The sequence below is a fragment of the Lygodium microphyllum genome, chromosome 19 (genome assembly GCF_053477565.2).
Source record: "Lygodium microphyllum isolate KBCC chromosome 19, Lygodium_microphyllum_v1.1.10, whole genome shotgun sequence".
In the NCBI taxonomy this organism is placed as follows: Eukaryota; Viridiplantae; Streptophyta; class Polypodiopsida; order Schizaeales; family Lygodiaceae; genus Lygodium; species Lygodium microphyllum.
This window is the reverse complement of record NC_141153.1, coordinates 27,415,393-27,433,635: the sequence shown is the minus strand read 5'-3', so window position 1 is coordinate 27,433,635 and position 18,243 is coordinate 27,415,393. Positions and strand designations below refer to the sequence as shown.

The window sequence follows — 18,243 nt, the reverse complement described above, 5'->3', positions numbered from 1 at the left end:
TCTCAATGTTTGCCGTACATACTCTTATGTTTCCCCCTGCAAACCCTACTATCTCTCTAGTTTGCTTTCACAGCAGTCATTTCTTGACACTTGTATGCTACTAGATCGAGTAGAGTTAAAACTTGGGTGTACATCCCACAAGGATTTCTATTAGTAGCCAATTAGTTAGGCTCTACAAGGTAGAGATACATGATATGATGTTCATCATCAAGGTCGGCTCATGTGCAATGAAGGGCTTGGAGGCTTTACTCAATTGCCAAATTTTGAAGCCTAGTGTATCATGATCGAAGGTATGAGAGACTATTAGCAACTCCATAGGGTGGGATATCTAGAAGATCCACTACCAGTTGATTTTCACTAGTGAGAGCCTCTCGATATATGCCACCTTGGCTATCCATCATGCACTCCCTTGGAGATTGTTGGGAGCAGCTTCAAGGCCTCCACATCAACGGAAGTTTCAACAACAATTCCTTTACATTGGGGTTGTACTAGCCTTTTCTTCACTCTACACGACTGCAAATCCCAATAGTGTTTTACTCCTCTACCATGACTTCTTTCTCCAGCCCTCCCTAGACTACCCTAAGAGGTCATATATATGTATGATTGGAGTTGTTATCTGTGGAGCAAGACAAGGGAAGTGATAAAACAGATAACTCCTAGGGAGCAATGGGTGGATAATAGTCACGTCTCTCAGTGGAGCGGATTGTGGAGTTGAAGAGGAGTTGAATACTCTCTCTCTCTCTCTCTCTCTCTCTCTCTCTCTCTCTCTCTCTCTCTCTCTCTCTCTCTCTCTCTCTCTCTCTCTCGTAGACTAACGATAAGACGATATCCAATAATCACTATCTCTCGATGGAGTAAACTGAGAACTAGTGTTTGGGAAAGCCACTGCACCCAAAAATGGGTTGGGAAAACCTCTGTAGTGCATTGCGGTAGTCTCGAGGAGTTTGTGGTGAATGATGATCCTCCTTTTGCTTGTAAGGACTTAGTGCGCATTAGATGTATCTTATTGCCTTGAGCATAATGCTCTGATAGCTGATGTAGAACAATCTTTGTGGTCAAGAAGGGAGGTGTGGCACCAAGAGTGCCTGGTGGTAGACGTGCATACTCCGGTGGTAGATGTGCAAAGGTGGAAGTTGACAATCTTCGGTGGTATGATTGTTCTTGTTGTAGTAGGAGCACCTAGTAGACTTTCCATTTGTTAGGGGAGAAGCCATGGTAACCATGTGTAAACCTAGGAATGGGAGAGTGGGAGGGAGAAGAAGAGAAGGGTCTCTCTTGATGATGCAGCTGGAACAAGGAGGGAAATCAAAAGATGATATTGAATTGCAACCTGTCTTTGCGGTCTCTGATGCAGAGGATCTTTGTGATTCTTTGAGCACCTTTGGCCCTAACAAGAAATGAGGTATGCTTTGATACCATGTCAAAATATGATTGCTATGAAAGCAAACCAAAGATAGAGCAGGGTTTGCAAGGAGAAATAGTGAGTGTGTACAATGAGCACTGGGAGAGAAGAGAGATTCAGAGAACATAGTAGAAGAAGATGATGAGCATTGAATGATGCACACGAACAAAGCTGATATAGTGGAGCAGAAGCTTTGAAGATGACTGCACTATCCAGGTGAAGGACAACTATCGAGGGATCGGGACGCAATCCTTGGATATTGTTGGAGGTGAGGAAGATCACCGGCTATGAATTGGTACTCTAGAAGATGAGGATCAATAGGGCAGCCTGCTAGATGAGGAAATCCAATTCTTGATGGAGCAAGAACTGCAAAAACGCAGGTGTCCGAGGTTACACGTGCTTGCCAGAGTTGTCGTTGATGCCAGGAAGGTGTTAGACTGCAAAACATGGCTTGAAAGGGTAACGCCAAGTGGAGAGCACTATTGCTAGGTAGAGAGAGGTGATATGGCAGCAAAAACACAAGTGCCTGTTGATGCCAAATGGAGATGATGGGCACCAAGTGGAGGAAGAGAATTTGTAGCCAAAAGACGTAGGTGCAATCTGACGCCAGATGGCGGAGATGGTCTCCAGGTGGAGAAAGAGAATGTGCAGCCCAAAATGCAGCGTGGAAGGTGTGGAAGGTAGGGCACCTGGTGCTGGGTGAGATATGGACGAAGAACTACAATATCCTATGGGTGGGGTGTGAGCAGCAGTGGAGAGGAAGAGAACGTTGGAAGGAATGAATGTGGGATGGGTGGATTCAATGCTTTGTATATAGGCATAGACTGTCTAGAGTGTTGCCCATTGAAGTCTCTTAGGTGGTGCCTGGGCTCTCTCAAAAGGTGCCCAAAAAGCCTTTTTGGGCTGTAAATGGAAACCAAAATAGGAATGGAGGAGGGGAAAATGCACCGAATGATGTGGTTTCTTTCTCAAAAGCCCCTCTAAGGCCCAAAAAGGAGCACAAAAGAGGAGTGAGAGAGAGAAAATAAGATCATCCGGGAAATTCCAATATTCCACCTATAAGGTAACCTGTAGTGAAGAACGGTGATAGAACATTGGAAGGAATGAATGCGGGATGGGTGAATGAATGGGTGGAGTCAATGCTGTATATATAGGCATAGACTGTCTAGATTGTTGCCCATTGAAGTCTCTTGGGTGGCGCCCTGACTCTCTCATAAGGCACCCATAAAGCCTTTTTGGGGCTGTAAATGGAAACCAAAATATGAATAAAGGAGGGAAAAACGTACTGAATGATGTGGTTCCTTTCTCGAAACCCCCTCTTAGGCCCAAAAAGGAGCACAAAAGAGGAGTGAGATAAAGAGAATAAGATCAATTGGAAAATTCCAATTCCAACAAAAAGATAACCTGTAATAAAGAATAGTAGACATGATGAGCTGATAGGACCTGAAACTCAACCTTGGGAGACAAGCCACAAGCTCTGTTACTCCATGCTGGAAGGTATATGTAGGCCTAGCCACCAAGCCAGGGCTGAAACATACAAAGCCCTGAACTAGGAAGAACTTGTAGATCCTAGATAGCATTGGGAAGGAAGGGGAAGGGGAATGAATGGGTATGATGCTCAGCCGTTTGTCAAACATGGCAAGCGTCTCAATGATGAGTCTACTGTTGCCCCAGAGACCCATGTCTTGGGGGATTCTCCACCTCTCTCTTATGCTTAGGTGGCTTCTACTTAGCAGGATTTGCTAGACCCAAATTTGAAACAGTTACTTGAGTTTGCAAACTCTCTTTTGGAGAAGTATGTTGAGCACAATCATCGAGTGATTCTTGCCTACAGGGAGGAAGAGATTTTGGATACACAGATCAATACTCAGGAGGTTCTTCTCTTATCTTCTGCTTTTCATGTACAAGTTGTCATTCTCTTCTTCACTAGCCGGTTCCTGTGCTAACCAGGACCCATCAGTGTGGCTGATATCTCTTCTTCGGATTGATTGTGTGGAGGAGATATTTGCTGGTCCATGTGGTTTCTATGAGGTTGTGCTCCTTTCTACTTTGGCATGGGATTTTCTTCTCAATCGGTAGCCTCTTTTCTTTGATAAACAATTGGTGCATATTGTTCCATGGCTTCCAATGGCAGATTTCCAATGTTTGCTAAAGCAGGCATATCCAGTATGGGTTGGAATAGAGAGTTGCCCAGCTGTTTACTGGGTTCTTCTCAAGGATTCAATGGCTGTGCTGGGTCATGTGTTGGTGCCCCCAAGCCTAAAGGCAGCAAACCACAATTGAATGTGTAATTCTATGGGATATTGCTAGAAAGAGACCCAATTGGTTGCGCCTCCATTGCAAGAGTATGTGGCGTCTTTGGTTTCTGCTCAAGTGGGGTACTTTTGCTGGCGAGTGTTTTCTCTCGTGGTCAATTGGGTCACTTCATAGCCAAATGTCTAGACCGAAAGAGTATTTGGTGGATCATTCTATGGACAAAGATCACACTATGCCCCCACCTTTTACCAAGGAGGTGATTATTCAGCTGAATGAGTCCAAAGGCAAGCAACCAGTTCCTTCTTCAGATCTAGAAACAAAGGGATGGACGGAAGCCCAATGCAATAAGTTAAAAGCGAAGGAGACTTCCGTGCCGATAGCACCTATTGACCCTTCTTCTTTGCAGGACCCCTCCTACACTTGTGTTGCCGAGACAAGTCCTTTGATGTGCCTATGGCTCCAGCTCCTACTACTGCCAACGATCCACCGCGACCTCCACACAGCAACTGCCATAGCAGCAATTGCCTCATGCGCTTCCATCCTTTTGTATTTGTTGGATCCATTGTATCTGGTTCATACATAATGGACTAGAGCCAGCTTGCATTTTGTAATCTTGTTAGCCTATTCTTTTTTTGTAATTAATATAATTACCATTACAGGGGAAGAGAAAGAAAAAAAGGAAAAAATAAAGTTATATTAACATCTACGAAAGGCCAAATTGGCCTATGAGACCAAAATATTACATTTGAGGAGTTTGGAAATTTCTCGTATCCCAAAAAGTATCATCCTAGCTCTGCATAGTTGAGCCATAATGCCTAGGATTCTCTAGTGAGAGGTGCTGTTTATTTTGGGATCTCCTCAATATTGAAGAAATTTTAATCATAAGATACTGAATTATTGTGTACTGCGCTTCGCTTCTGGCTTACCAGAAGCACTTCACAATTCGCATGTTTTTCGAGTGCTCAATCTGTCTGCTGCTTTAAAGATATGGAATTTGTCTAATGTTTTGGCCTGCTAGTTCAGGGTTCTAGGGGTGGGTAGGCTTTATGATGTAAAGTTAAATGTATGCTATTCTTTAAATGCCAGATTTCTGTGGTATCTCTAAGATGTGTTTTATCTTGTCTTGAAAGAAAAACAGGATTTTTGGAGCTTTTGTTTTCCTTTTTATACTGTAGATTCTTTTAGCACATTGGGTTAATAGAACGATCCTGAACTAATACTGGAAGATTTTGGATATGAGAAAGGTTCTGTTTCTTGGGCTGTCTTTATGTATGCTGACTTGGATAAGTCCCCTGGAAACAGTGATTAAACCAAGAGTTGCAATCAATGTGTTACCTTTTTGCATGAACTTGCTTTTTGCAATTGTAAACATTGTAGCATACCTTCAGATTCAGCATCTCAAGATGTATAGTTTTGCACTTTACAAATTGTTCTTGTGCATGCATGTTATCTTTACAGGAACTTGGACCAGATAAAGCTTATATAAGCGAGACTCTCTTCACATTTATGTTTTTCTCTTTTCTGCTGGTATGTGAAATTTTGTCAGCTAATGCACCATTCCCTTTCCTGCTGGTATCTGAAATTTCATGTGGAAGGCACCCATTCTCAAATTTTAATATGCAGGGGCGTATGGCAAGTTGCCACTATAGTTTTGACATTTGTCCTTCTTATCATTTGCTGTCAGTGGACGTTTCATCCTTTCATATTCCAGGCAAAACGGTTCTATACTGTATTGGTGTGGCACAGATGCTTGGCTATCTTGGTGGTGAGCCAAAAATATTTACTTAGGGAGTACATTGAAGTATACTCTTTGGATTTTGTTGCCAATGGCTACTATCTTATTGTTTATGGTGCTTAATATTAGGTTTCACAGTGCCTAAGGATATCCTCTTTTATGGTAACCCAGTTACCAGGTCCAAATTATCATTGTCGAGAGGTATGTTGCAACTAAAGACTTCAAATTCAAGTTACAGTTGCTTTTTTTCTTTTTGGGGGGGGGGGGGGGGGGGGCAGTTTATGAGAATGCATATTATCAGTTTAATGAGTGTTGTTATGTATCTCATTGTTGTATGCACTCGTCTTCCCAATCCAAGGTGTCCCCTAATTTGCCTGGATATTGGAACTTGTGAAATTTAAGGTGATTGATGACCTTTGGCATCTGAAGTCTCTTATAAATACTGGGATTCATACCAAGTCTTGGCTGGAGCAGGATATAGATCAGCCTTCTTACTTCTTCTCATCTCTCCCTAAATCAAGAGACTGTCTCTTGCAGTAGAAACGTACAGCCAGCTAAATGCTGCTTTATTCTTCAAATACTTACTTCAAACTGGGATTTTTACTCAAACAGAGAAGGGAGAAAACTGTTGCACAATCGAGCCAAGATGCAAGAACACCACACTTACCCAAAACAGCTGAGCTCATTCATGGAAAATTGGTCCTTTCTAGAGAAGTCAAGAGTGATGGCTGGCTCAATAGGATCATATCCCACCTAATCAGAACAATCTAGACTCTCTTACTCTGCAAGATGGTTGTCTATCTGCCTAGCTGTAGGTCAATTGTGGTCCCATGAATACAGGGGTTAGAGAATCTGCCTATCCAAGGTGGCATATACAGGAGTTTGAGAATCTGCGTGGCTGTAAATGAATCTTCTGTTGTCTGCATAATGGCCAGCAACCTGTCTTTTTCAAACTTAAGAAGAACTCATTGCCCTTTAGCATAATAAGTTGGTCTTCTGTGTCTTTCAACAGCTTTCTTTTGTTTCTTTTGAAGTCAACCCATGGTTTGTTTAACACGAGATAGAGAAGTCTACAAATCTTCAATGAACTGACCAGCTGCAAATATTTCTTTTGTTTGCAGAATTTACAGCAAATGGGGTCTCTTGTGGATTATCTCAAAGGGGTTTTCCTGTATAAAACTGTAGAATATGAGTGTAACCAAACTTTACAATTAGAAAGAACTTTTTTCAATATATCTTCTGCTCCTGGCAGTAATTCTTCAAAAGGAGCAACATATGTAAATCTGCACTTTCACTCTATCCATTAGTTAATAGAAAGAGGAGAGATCCAACTTAGTTCCACACTAGTAGTCTGATGATTTTTGTCACCATGCATAATCTGTTTCATACTATCGTAGATCTATCTTTTTCTTTGGATTTTTTTTCCTCTTTTCAAGCAGCCATTATACCTTCCTTTACTCCACATAAGATTTAAAAAAACTTACAATTTTAATCTCCTTTGTGTAACAATTGCTAAAATTGAAAGTCTACAAATATGTTTAGTTAAAAGTCCATGTGTAATAATTGGTGAAAAGAAACCTAAAAATATGACATATATCACTGGTCCTTGGCTTTATTTGGAAACTTACTATATTGATGGACCTAGGATTTTACACAATAGATATTCTTTATGAGCATGCGAAACCATTTGTTTGGCACGAAATTTCCTAGTATAGAAATTTGTTAAGGCACGCCACATGACCTACAAATGGTGGAAAGCCTTGAACTTGTTAGCCTACCTATTTAAGGGTTGTTAGTCTGTCATCTCCTAGTTGTGAGCTCTTGTTAGAGTTCGACAGAGACAAGGCAGCTCTGGCTTTTTGGTGTGCATTTCTTCTGTGTTAGATGCATTTCTTGTGCATTTTCTATGTTTGTCAATTGGTATTCCCCCCTTACTAGTGCCTGCTTGCCTATTTTAGGGTTGTCAGTCTGTCATCTCCTAGTTGTGAGCTCTTATTAGGGTTTGACAGAGACATGGGAGCTCTGGCGTTTTAGTGTGCATTTCTTTTGTGTTAGATTCATTTCTTGTGCATTTCCTATGTTTGTCAGTTGGTATTCACCCCCTACTAGTGCCTGCCTGCCTGAAGATGTGACAACATGATTTTCCCTATTTTTCTGTGCAGTCAGACTGCATTTATTGCACTCGCATGCCATTCTAGGAAGGTTGGCCAGATTTAGGGGTTTGCAGCTATATACAGCTGACCACCTCACTTGGCAGACACATTTTCTGCAGGTTGCTGATTCACACACTCCGTTTCTGGCATATTCCTCCATCTCCAGTGCTGCTGCTGCCATCATTATTCTCAGCCTGATTTGGTTCTCTCATTGATGCCTTGGGCTGCGTGCAGGGACTGATCAGTCCACACTGTTGTATTCAGCATTCATTTTCAGTCAGTGCGGATTTCTTCCTCCTTCTTCCTTTCTCTCTGCATTCGTGTTCTTCTTCCGTTGCGCACTCTTACCATGGTATCATCGCCAAACGAGAGGACACAGAGCTGTGTGGAGCTGAGGCAACCATCCCACATTGCTGCTGCAGCCTTCTAGATCAGTATTTTGCTGAAATACAACTTTCCTCCAGCTGGCGACAGTCTTCTACTCAACGTTTTGCTGAGGCGACAATCAACCTTCATCTGGTGGCAGGTTTTCCTCAGCGTTTTCCTGAAAACGCAGCAATATTTGGCAAGGCAACAACTAATCTCCCCTTGTCTACATCAACTTTCTATTGAATTTGTAGTTGTTTTCCATTGTTGGAGGGGCTATCTACAACAAATGTAGGTTTCTGGGTATGTTTTACGGGTCATAGAAGATGTCTTATCACCAATTTGCATTGAATTCGTAGTTGTTTTCCATTGTTGGAGGGGCTATCTACAACAAATGTAGGTTTCTGGGTATGTTTTACGGGTCATAGAAGATGTCTTATCACCAATTTGCAAGTTTTGATGATTTAGAGGACGAGGTCTCTCATCATTCCTCTGAAAGGCGGAGAGATTATTTTCAATCTCACGTGAAAAGGCTAAGCTTGTGATTTCCAATATACAAACTTGTCCATAATGCATGTCGATATCTAGTCCGTTAGCATCTTAGAGGAGACATGCACCCCCAAAGGAGGATAGCCCAAATGCTGAAAACATTGCCTTTGAGCACAACCTCTCCTTGCCAACCCAAGGCTTGAAGATCACTTTATGTGCAACTAATAAGGGCTGATTTAGAGGCATTAATGTGAAGCCTTGAAGCAAGGGCAAACAAGTCCCATTTATCCATTGCTCTCCACATATTGTCACAATCAACTTTGAGAAACATGAAAGTGTCATCAGCCAAAGCTTGGCCAATAGTTGCTCTTGTGAAGGGAGTGGGAGGCCAACCACCTCGCCATTAGCCACCAGGCTTGACAACTATTAGCAGTTTAGTTAGCTCATGTGTGAGTTTGGGATGTGCCAGGCATTCATGAGTTAGTTATTTTTTAGTGGTCATTTTGATGGTGATTTATGCATTTATTACTCGTCGACTAGCATTAAATGCTGGCCGACCTGATGCAATTATTGCATTATTCTTGGCCTATATATTTAGGCTCCTCCTCCACATTCATTCATCACTTGCAGATCCAATGCATGGTCTGTTTGAGAGAGGGAGTCGGTGCCAGTGCCCATGTAGCCAATGACTCATTGTTGCATGCGACTATCTTGTGTTTGGTATATGATTCCATTTCCCAAGCACATCTTTGAGTTCTCTTTTGCAGTGTTCTTGTGTTTTCTCTTTTTTTTCTTTTTTGTCTTATGTTCAACAATCTATTTCAGCATTCTTTCATGCTTCCATTGTTGCATCCTCTTTTGACATGGTATTAGATTTGAGGATCTATGCTCTTGCGACTGTTTTTTTCTAATTATAGGTGTTCCATTGTTGATTGCTAATCTTCTACTGTTCTTTGCTGATCAAATGACCTGTATCTGCTGCAAATTGTCATATTCCCAACCTCTGCAGTTTGCATTTACTGCATTAAATACTTTTACAGCCTGCATTTTGAGTGTCCGCATCTGGGTTTTCATTCTATTCCACTTTTGGTACCCTAGGTGGCTCTAGATTGGTAGGTGATTGCTAGTTACTCCTTTGGAAACCTGTGTTTTTAGGTTCTACTGTTGCTACAATGTTGGGCGACCATTTTGTTGCCGTTTTCTTACAGATTTTGTTGATTTCAACATTTGTTTTGTGATCAGCTTATCCTACATTGCGTGTGAACTCCCATTTGTGCAGTCTATGTTGTGCTGTGGCTATACTCTCTCTCTCCTCCTCTTCCTTCCTTTATTTTCTCTTTCTATCCTCTTTAATGGCTCCCCCTTGCTGTTCTATTGATGACAAATTACACGGCCCTGATTACTTAACATGGAGTGCAGAAGTGCTTATGGTACATTGTTTCTAGACCTTTTTGAGCATCCTAAACACCCCACTCCTCTTCCAGCTGATTTCGACGAGGATAACTATGAAGAAGTTGTGCTCACATGGGATATGATGATGCTCGTGCATATTTTGCTCTTCTTTGTTGCATCTCTAAAGAAGTCCTTTCAGAGGTGACGTCTCGCAGGACCTCTTTCGTGAAATGGGCAAAGTTTCAAATGTACGAGGCTCCCTCGACCATGCGTGTAGTTACCCTTTATGGTCAGCTCTAGTATATGAAGTTTCTGCCGACGGATACTATTTAGTTATTTTTGCTACGTGTTATACAGGTAGAAGATCAACTTCGACACATATAGTTAGTCATGAGGACGTGAAATTTTGTTTGCTTTACTTAACATTTGGATTAATTTTTAGTCAAATGTTTATGTGTTGCACATGTGAAGTGCAATTGAGATTATTTCATATTTACGAGTTGAGAACCCAAGGAAATCAATGGATGTCAAAGGCAAAAGTGTCTTAAGTTAATGTTGCATAGATACTAGGTGGTATTTGGTGCTAGAAATTGGCCCAAGACATTTTATTAGCCGTAACTGTCAGTTGGTGACACTAGGGATTTGACATTTAATGGCACTTAATGTGAATCCGGGGGACTAAAAAAGACTCGGGAACATTTGGGAGATGAAGTGGCCTAGCCAATTTAATTATTGTCTGGCGAGACTAAATTTTTGGGCACTAAAACAAATTAATGTTTGAAATTTTAGGGCTGAAAATTAATTTAACAATGCAGATAATGCTGAAAAATTGAGTTTGGAAGGCTGCCACTTGGCACACTTGCAAATATAAGCTGGTGGAGGCTATTGAGAGAGAGAGAAATGAAATGATATATTAACGTCTACAAAAGGCCAAAATGACCTATGAGACCATGAGTTACAATTATGTGTATGATGGTACAACTGTTTGGGCAAAATATTTAGCACAAAGCAAAATAAGAAAGGAAACTAACTATGGCTATGTGTAAAACATAGAGCTCTATCTAGTAACAATGAGCTCCAAATGATACAATCTCATGTGGGTATGGAGGGCCTAGCTCTAGCTCGAGCAATAATCCCTTGTCCACTTATGAAGGTGTCGTCGGTGTCTGTGTGCCTAGGACGTCTGGATCGGCTAAGCTGAACGGCTCGATCAATCAGTACTCCTTGTCTGTGTGTGAACTGTGATGGTGAGAGAGGCTCTCGTATGGATTGTGGCTGTAACTGTATTGAAGTCTTCCGAGTCTCCTTTGAAAAGAAGTCTGTGAGCTGCCTTTGTGGAGGGTCTCGGTGTCCTAGAGCAGCTGTACTCCTGAGACGCATGTCACGAAGCCGTCGTATCTCAAGAAGAAAGAGGCCAAGGCATCGCTGATCGGTAAAATCCATGATTTTGGATAGTGGTCCAAATCCGTCTCTAAAAAGACAGTGGAAACGACCACGGACCTCATAATACGCTAGGCAGCGGCAGATATAATGCTCCTCTATCTCTGGCTCTAATTGGCATACTGGCATTGTTGGGTATCTCACACGCCTTACTTACGCCTACGCTCATATGGGAGTGTGCGGGTGATCACTAGGACACTGGGGCACTTTTTACTCTCGGTAGGAGAGGTTTTTTCCCCCAGATTATGTGTACTATTTTGTATGTGCTTGTGGTGCACACTTACGGGCACTTACTGTGTTCGGGTGTGAACAGCCCCTTATAACTCTAAGGTATAAGGGTTATCATTTGTACTTTCAGCTAACACTCTATTCAGTACTATTGTATTGGGTGTCGTGCTCAACTCTGTCTCTCACTCTCACACTGTCTACTGCACTTCAGCTGCACCTCGATCCTCTCCCATCTGACATTTGGTATCAGAGCTGGTCAGCAGCTCTGTTCGGTTCCCGAGGACTTGCGTCAGCACTGACAGCTCGTCAGTACCTGTCTGGTACAGCACGTGCAGCCTGTACCTTCGTCAGCAGCCACGCCAGCGCAGCTCCACCCGCCAGCGTCAGCTCCAGCCGCCAGCGCACAGCTCCACCCGCCAGTCGCAGCGCGCCATCTGCAGACGTCTTCAGTCCAGGCGCAGCCTTCTCTGCCCAGCGCGCTGATTGCAGACGCCCCCAGCGCCACCTGTCCCAGCGTGCCACCTGGCAGGCGCCGTCAACATTTGTACCTGCGCGTGCCACCTGTCTGCAGACGCCGTTTTTGACCACGCATAGCTCGCCTGGCCGCCTGCTCGCGTCAGCAGCTCGTGACTGCTCATCCCGCCCGTCTGACGAGCTGCTCCTGCCTGCCCGCCATCTGACGCCCTGTCCCGCCACTGGTACCCTGTGCCGCCACCTGTCTCCTGACACGCCACCAGTGCCCTGACGTGCCGCCTGTGTCCTGACGCGCCATCCTGCACGCCTGTACCTGTGCGTCAGTCCGACTGTACCCAGCAGTCATTACCTTGGGAATCGTGCCCGTCGTCAACACGCAGAGGTAACATTCTGCACTTTTCTTTTACACAGGAGTTCGTGCAACAGGTTCAGGTTCAGCATTGGGAAACGTGCTGAACAGCAGGTTCAGTTTTCAGCATTGGGAAACGTGCTGTGTCTGTCTGTGACACATTGAATGCACATTTTGGGGCTTTTGTAACAGACATTTGTGACAGAAATTTTGGGCAGAAAATTTTGGGGCTTTTGATGTTTTAGTGCTGCTGAGCACTAATTGCACCTTGGGAAGCGTGCATCAGTGACAGTTTTTTTTTTGACAGAGTACCCTTTGCACATTAATTGCAGATTTGTGTTTGCTGCAATTTCTGGAAATTTGCAGATTTCCAGCCCGTACTGCATTGACATTGCTCTATTACCTTTTGGGAAATAATGGCAAATCAGGGAGGAGATGTATTCACCTATGTGTCCAAGGAAGACCGATTGGATGGGAACAATTATTCCCTTTGGTCTTTCATGATGAAGAATGTATTAGTGGCCAAAAATCTGTGGGATTATGTCAGTGGAGAGGAAGCACGACCGGGAGTTGTGGCTCCCGCTACTCCTCCTCCAGGAGGACGTGCAAGAGGGCAACCTCAGCCCCCTCCACCTCACCCCGCTCAGCCACTTCCCCCAAGAACTGCAGCTCAAAAAACTTGGGATACACGGGATGCACAGGCTATGTCGCTGATTGCATTGGCAGTTCAGCGTTCTATCATTCCTCATATTCGTTCAGCAGCTTCTTCACAAGAAGCTTGGTTGATATTGGAGCAGATGTTTGCAGGAAAGAATGAGACTCGCATCTCTTTCTTGAAGAAAGAGCTAGAGACTCTAAAGATGAATGAGGGTGATTCTATGCAGGATCATCTCAACAAAATTCAGGACTTGCGGGAGCAACTCATGAATGTGGATGAGTACTACTCAGATGCGCAGCTGATTTCTACAACATTGAATTCACTGCCTCCCTCTTACTTGGCTTTTCATACTGCCTTGAACCTCACTATGAGGATTTCGAAAGAGCCCATCACTTTCATTCAGCTTGTCAGTTTGCTTCTAGAGGAGGAACAAACTAGACGGAACAGTGGTGTGGATGGTATAGCCTCTGAGCAGGCTTTTATGTCAAGGCAGAAGGGTAAAAACAGCCAAGGGAAAAATGCTTCGCAGAGTTCTGGTAGTAGTAACACTTCACAGACAAGTTAGAAACAGGGGGGCACGCAAGCCAAGAAAGGAAAATGCCATTACTGCAAGAAGCCTGGCCACTACATCACTGAGTGCAGGAAGCGCATCGCCAAAGAGAAGAAGAAGGAGTCAGGGATGTCTGTTTCTGTAGCTCCTTCCACTGCTAGTGAGTCCGCGTCCTTTGTTGCAGACAGGGACTATTGTTTTTACACTTGCAGTTATGATGTCTCTTGGGCTGATAGAGCATTTAGCTCTACAGAAGATGCTGACACTTGGTTCTTTGACAGTGGTGCTTCACGGCATATCACATCTCGTAGAGATTTGTTTGCTTCTCTTGGTGCACCTCCCGTTGGGAAGTCTGTTCAGTGTGCTAATAATGCATCATACCCTGTTCGTGGTATTGGGGAGATTCAGCTTACAGCCATTGATGGCTCTATTCTCCGCCTACAGGATGCTTTGTATGTGCCTGGCATTAAGAAGAATCTGCTTTCCATTTCTTCTATGGCACGTTGTGGTTTGCAGGTCACCTTTGATGATGACCGTTGCATGGTCCGTGACAAGGAACACATGACATTGGTCTTGACAGGTTCTCTGTGTCATGGGTTATATGAGTTGGATGCTCTTTCGGTAGATCAGTCTGCATATTTGACATCCACTCTTACTCCTGCTATGTTAGAGGCAGAGTTATGGCATGCTCGTTTGGGGCATGTAAACTATGGCAGCTTGATGCTATTACAGCGTACTCAGATGTTGGATGGATTACCTCTCTTGGAGAGACCTCCTGAGCATTTATGCGAGGGTTGCATTTTGGGAAAAATGCATCGTTTCTCTTTTCCCCGTGATGTTGCTTTTAGAGCAACAGCCAGATTACAGCTTGTGCATTCGGATGTTTGTGGGCCCATGCAGACACAGTCATTGGGTGGTTGTTACTATTTTGTAACATTTATTGATGACTTTACACGTTTGTGCTGGGTCTACTGCTTGAAAAAGAAGTCAGAAGTGTATGATGCATTTTTGGCTTTCAGTGCACTTGTGGAAACTCAGTCTGGTTGCAAGATTAAGACTCTCCGTTCGGACCGAGGGGGGGAATACATGTCCTCTATGCTGAATTCTTATTTGCAGCAGAAGGGCATTATCCATCAGTACACTACTGCATATACTCCACAGCAGAATGGGGTAGCAGAGAGGAAAAATCGGTCACTCATGGAGATGGCCAGATGTATGCTGAAGGCAAAGAGTTTGCCTCATAGTTTTTGGATGGAAGCCGTCATGTGCGCTTGCCACATTTTGAACAGATGCCCTACCAAGGCCTTGAAAACCGTCACACCTTTTGAGGCTTGGCACAGCCGCAAACCTTCTGTTGGCCACTTCCGTACTTTTGGGTGTCTTGCATATGCCCATATTCCACAGGTACTTCGAAAGAAGTTGGACAACAAGGCTGTAAAATGCATCTTTATGGGATATAGCAGCGAAAGCAAAGGCTACAGACTCTATGATCCCGTGACCAAGAAGGTTTTTGTCAGCAGGGATGTTGTATTTGATGAAAAATCAGAATTATCCTTGGCTGGTTTTGATACATATCAGGCTGCCCGTGATGTCTTTGAAGGGCTGCTGCCCATCACATTTGGTGATTCAGCTGGTACTTCAGCAAATGAACCTAATGTTCAGCCAGCTGCTCCTATGGAACATGCAGTAAATCAGCACATTGCTGAAACTGAAATTCAGCAGGAACTTGTACACAGTCAGGAAGCAAGACAGGTGCCTAGATGGTACACGCAGACTATGAGAGATAGTCATTTGGAAACACCCTTGGCTGGTCGTACTCGAAGGCAAACTCGACTGCATGATTCAGCACATTCCATGGAGTTGGTTATGGCAGCATGTACTCATGATAATGAGGAGCCTGAATGTTTTGAGGATGCACGACATAGTGTGCATTGGATGGCAGCCATGCAAGCTGAATTGGATTCTATTCATAAGAATCATACTTGGGATTTGGTGTCTTTGCCAGTTGGCAAGCGTGCCATTGGTACGAAATGGGTCTACAAATTGAAAAGGAATGCAGATGGATCCATAGATAAGTACAAGGCACGGCTGGTAGCTAAAGGCTACGCACAGAAAAAGGGCATTGACTATGAGGAGACCTTTGCTCCTACCTCCCGTATGACGACCATTCGGTCTATGATTGCCTTGGCTGCACATTTTGGTTGGAAAGTGCATCAGCTGGATATAAAGACTGCATTCTTACATGGGGAACTTCAGGAAGAAGTGTATGTACAGCAGCCCATTGGTTTTGCAGTTGAAGGCTCAGAAAATTTAGTATGCAAGCTGAAAAAAGCTCTATATGGTTTGAAACAAGCTCCACGAGCTTGGTACGCAAAGATAGATGCCTTCTTGCTTAGTCAGGGGTTTGTAAACAGCCCATCTGAGTCTACCCTTTATGTACATAAAGAGGGGGGATCCATGCTGATTTTGTGTCTATATGTAGACGACCTTTTGCTCACTGGAACACGTGCTGATCAGATTTCAGCATTCAAAAATAATTTACAGCAAACTTTTGACATGTCTGACTTGGGTATTTTGCACTATTACTTGGGCATCCAGTTTGTACATGATGCTAGATGCATTGGATTATGTCAGTCAAGGTACATTGGGCAACTTCTTGAGAAGTTTGGCTTACAGGATTGCAAGCCAGTTTGTACACCCATGGAACCTGGGCTCAAACTGTCATTACATGATGACAGTGATTTGTTTGATATCCATACTTATGCTCCAGCAGTGGGATGTCTCATCTATCTATGCCACACTCGGCCAGACATACAGTTTGCCGTTTCAGTTTTGAGCAGGTACATGCATCAGCCTCGTATGTCGCATTGGCAAGCTGTGAAGCGTGTGTTTCGTTACTTGCAGGGTACTAGAGCTCTTGGATTGCTTTATGCCAAGGGGGGACCACTGCAGTTACATGCTTACAGTGACTCTGATTGGGCTGGTGATTTTGATACTCGTCACTCCACTAGTGGCAATTGTTTCTTTCTTGGCTCGTCATGCATTTCTTGGCTTAGCAAGAAACAATCCACTGTTGCCACGTCGTCATGTGAAGCTGAGTACAAGGCAGCCTTCACTACTGCAGTTGAGTGCGTATGGCTTAGACGCTTACTTGCTGATTTGGATGTATCTGTTACGGAGCCTACTCCTTTATATACTGACAGTCAGAGTGCCATTGCAGTGGCACGGAACCCTGTGTTTCATGCTCGCACGAAACACATAGAGATTCACTACCACTTTGTCAGAGAGAGGCTACATGCAGGTGATATCAGCCTTGTCTACTGTCCTACCACCAGCAATGTGGCAGACATCTTCACCAAAGCTCTTCCACGAGACAAATTTGAAGCATTTCGCGATGCTTTGAATTTGACGCCCTTTGGTGGCGGATGATCCTTGTACACTTGATCACTCTTCACTCCAGGGGGTTTTGTTGGGTATCTCACACGCCTTACTTACGCCTACGCTCATATGGGAGTGTGCGGGTGATCACTAGGACACTGGGGCACTTTTTACTCTCGGTAGGAGAGGTTTTTTCCCCCAGATTATGTGTACTATTTTGTATGTGCTTGTGGTGCACACTTACGGGCACTTACTGTGTTCGGGTGTGAACAGCCCCTTATAACTCTAAGGTATAAGGGTTATCATTTGTACTTTCAGCTAACACTCTATTCAGTACTATTGTATTGGGTGTCGTGCTCAACTCTGTCTCTCACTCTCACACTGTCTACTGCACTTCAGCTGCACCTCGATCCTCTCCCATCTGACAGGCATATGTGCTCCTCTGATGGGATGGATCTATATCTGCCAGTCTCAATCTCTAGCTGATGTGAGGAGGTGCGCAATTGGCCAATAGTACATCTGATCCCATGGGAAAGGTGGGTGTCTATGTATCTCTGGTGAGCAATAAATCCATCATCTGTAGTATGAAGGAAATGCTCGCGGTAGAAAGCCATCTTTGTCCCTAGGTCTTGCCTTGGCATCAACCATGTTCGCTTGATATTTGATTGGGTAAGATCCATTCTGACGATCTTGCAAATCTCTAACCTGCTCAAATCAAGAGATGGTGCATCAAGGGAGTACTAGAAGGGGGGTAACTTGTCCATGCTAAAGCCATGCAGCTCAAACTAGGCCGACATTTGTGCATACCAACATGAAGTATCACCCTCTTTGGCAAGCTGCCTGGAGGACTCAAGGGCCAACCATGCATACCTGTGTGTGGGTAAGTCCCATAGGCTATGTATGTATGTGACTGATTGGGTGAGGGCCTCTACCACAATTGGTGTAGCTGCTAGCTCAACTCTGATGATCTCATGCAAGCTGGTGGAGGCTATTGAGAGAGAGAGAAATGAAATGAAATGCAGATAATGCTGAAAAATTGAGTTTGGAAGGGTGCCACTTGGCACACTTGCCAATGCAAGCTGGTGGAGGTTATTGAGAGAGAGAGAGAGAGAGAGAGAGAGAGAGAGAGAGAGAGAGAGAGAGAGAAAGAGATCATTTTTTGCAAAAAATGCTTGGAATTGGTGGGCTTGAGGCACATGATTGTAAGTCAAAAGCTTTGCATTATTGTGCTCAGCTCTGCTGATTACAACAAGTACGTCTTCACATGGTGATACGGGATCAAGTGGGGATAATGCATCTCAATTTGGTCATTCATGTGGTGAAGGGGAAGATGCAATGCGTGATCTTGGACAAGGTTCTCAAAATGGACAGCA

At 43.9% G+C, this 18,243-nt stretch overlaps 1 protein-coding gene across 12 annotated transcripts in view; it reads left to right on the top strand.

Moving 5' to 3' along the window:
- The window catches only part of LOC148019677 (phosphatidylinositol:ceramide inositolphosphotransferase 3-like), a 91,804-nt gene that overhangs the window by 25,303 nt on the left and 48,258 nt on the right, over positions 1-18,243 (top strand). For 10 of the 12 annotated variants that reach the window (XM_087699796.1, XM_087699794.1, XM_087699797.1 and 7 more), the window contains 4 exons: positions 5,117-5,185; positions 5,343-5,423; positions 5,523-5,594; positions 6,515-6,670. In XM_087699796.1, coding sequence (XP_087555922.1) covers positions 5,117-5,185; positions 5,343-5,423; positions 5,523-5,594; positions 6,515-6,670 — 378 coding nt within the window. Of the gene's footprint in view, positions 1-5,116; positions 5,186-5,281; positions 5,424-5,522; positions 5,595-6,514; positions 6,671-18,243 lie in introns of all 12 variants that reach the window. The other 2 variants (XM_087699805.1, XM_087699804.1) reach the window with 2 other exon arrangements.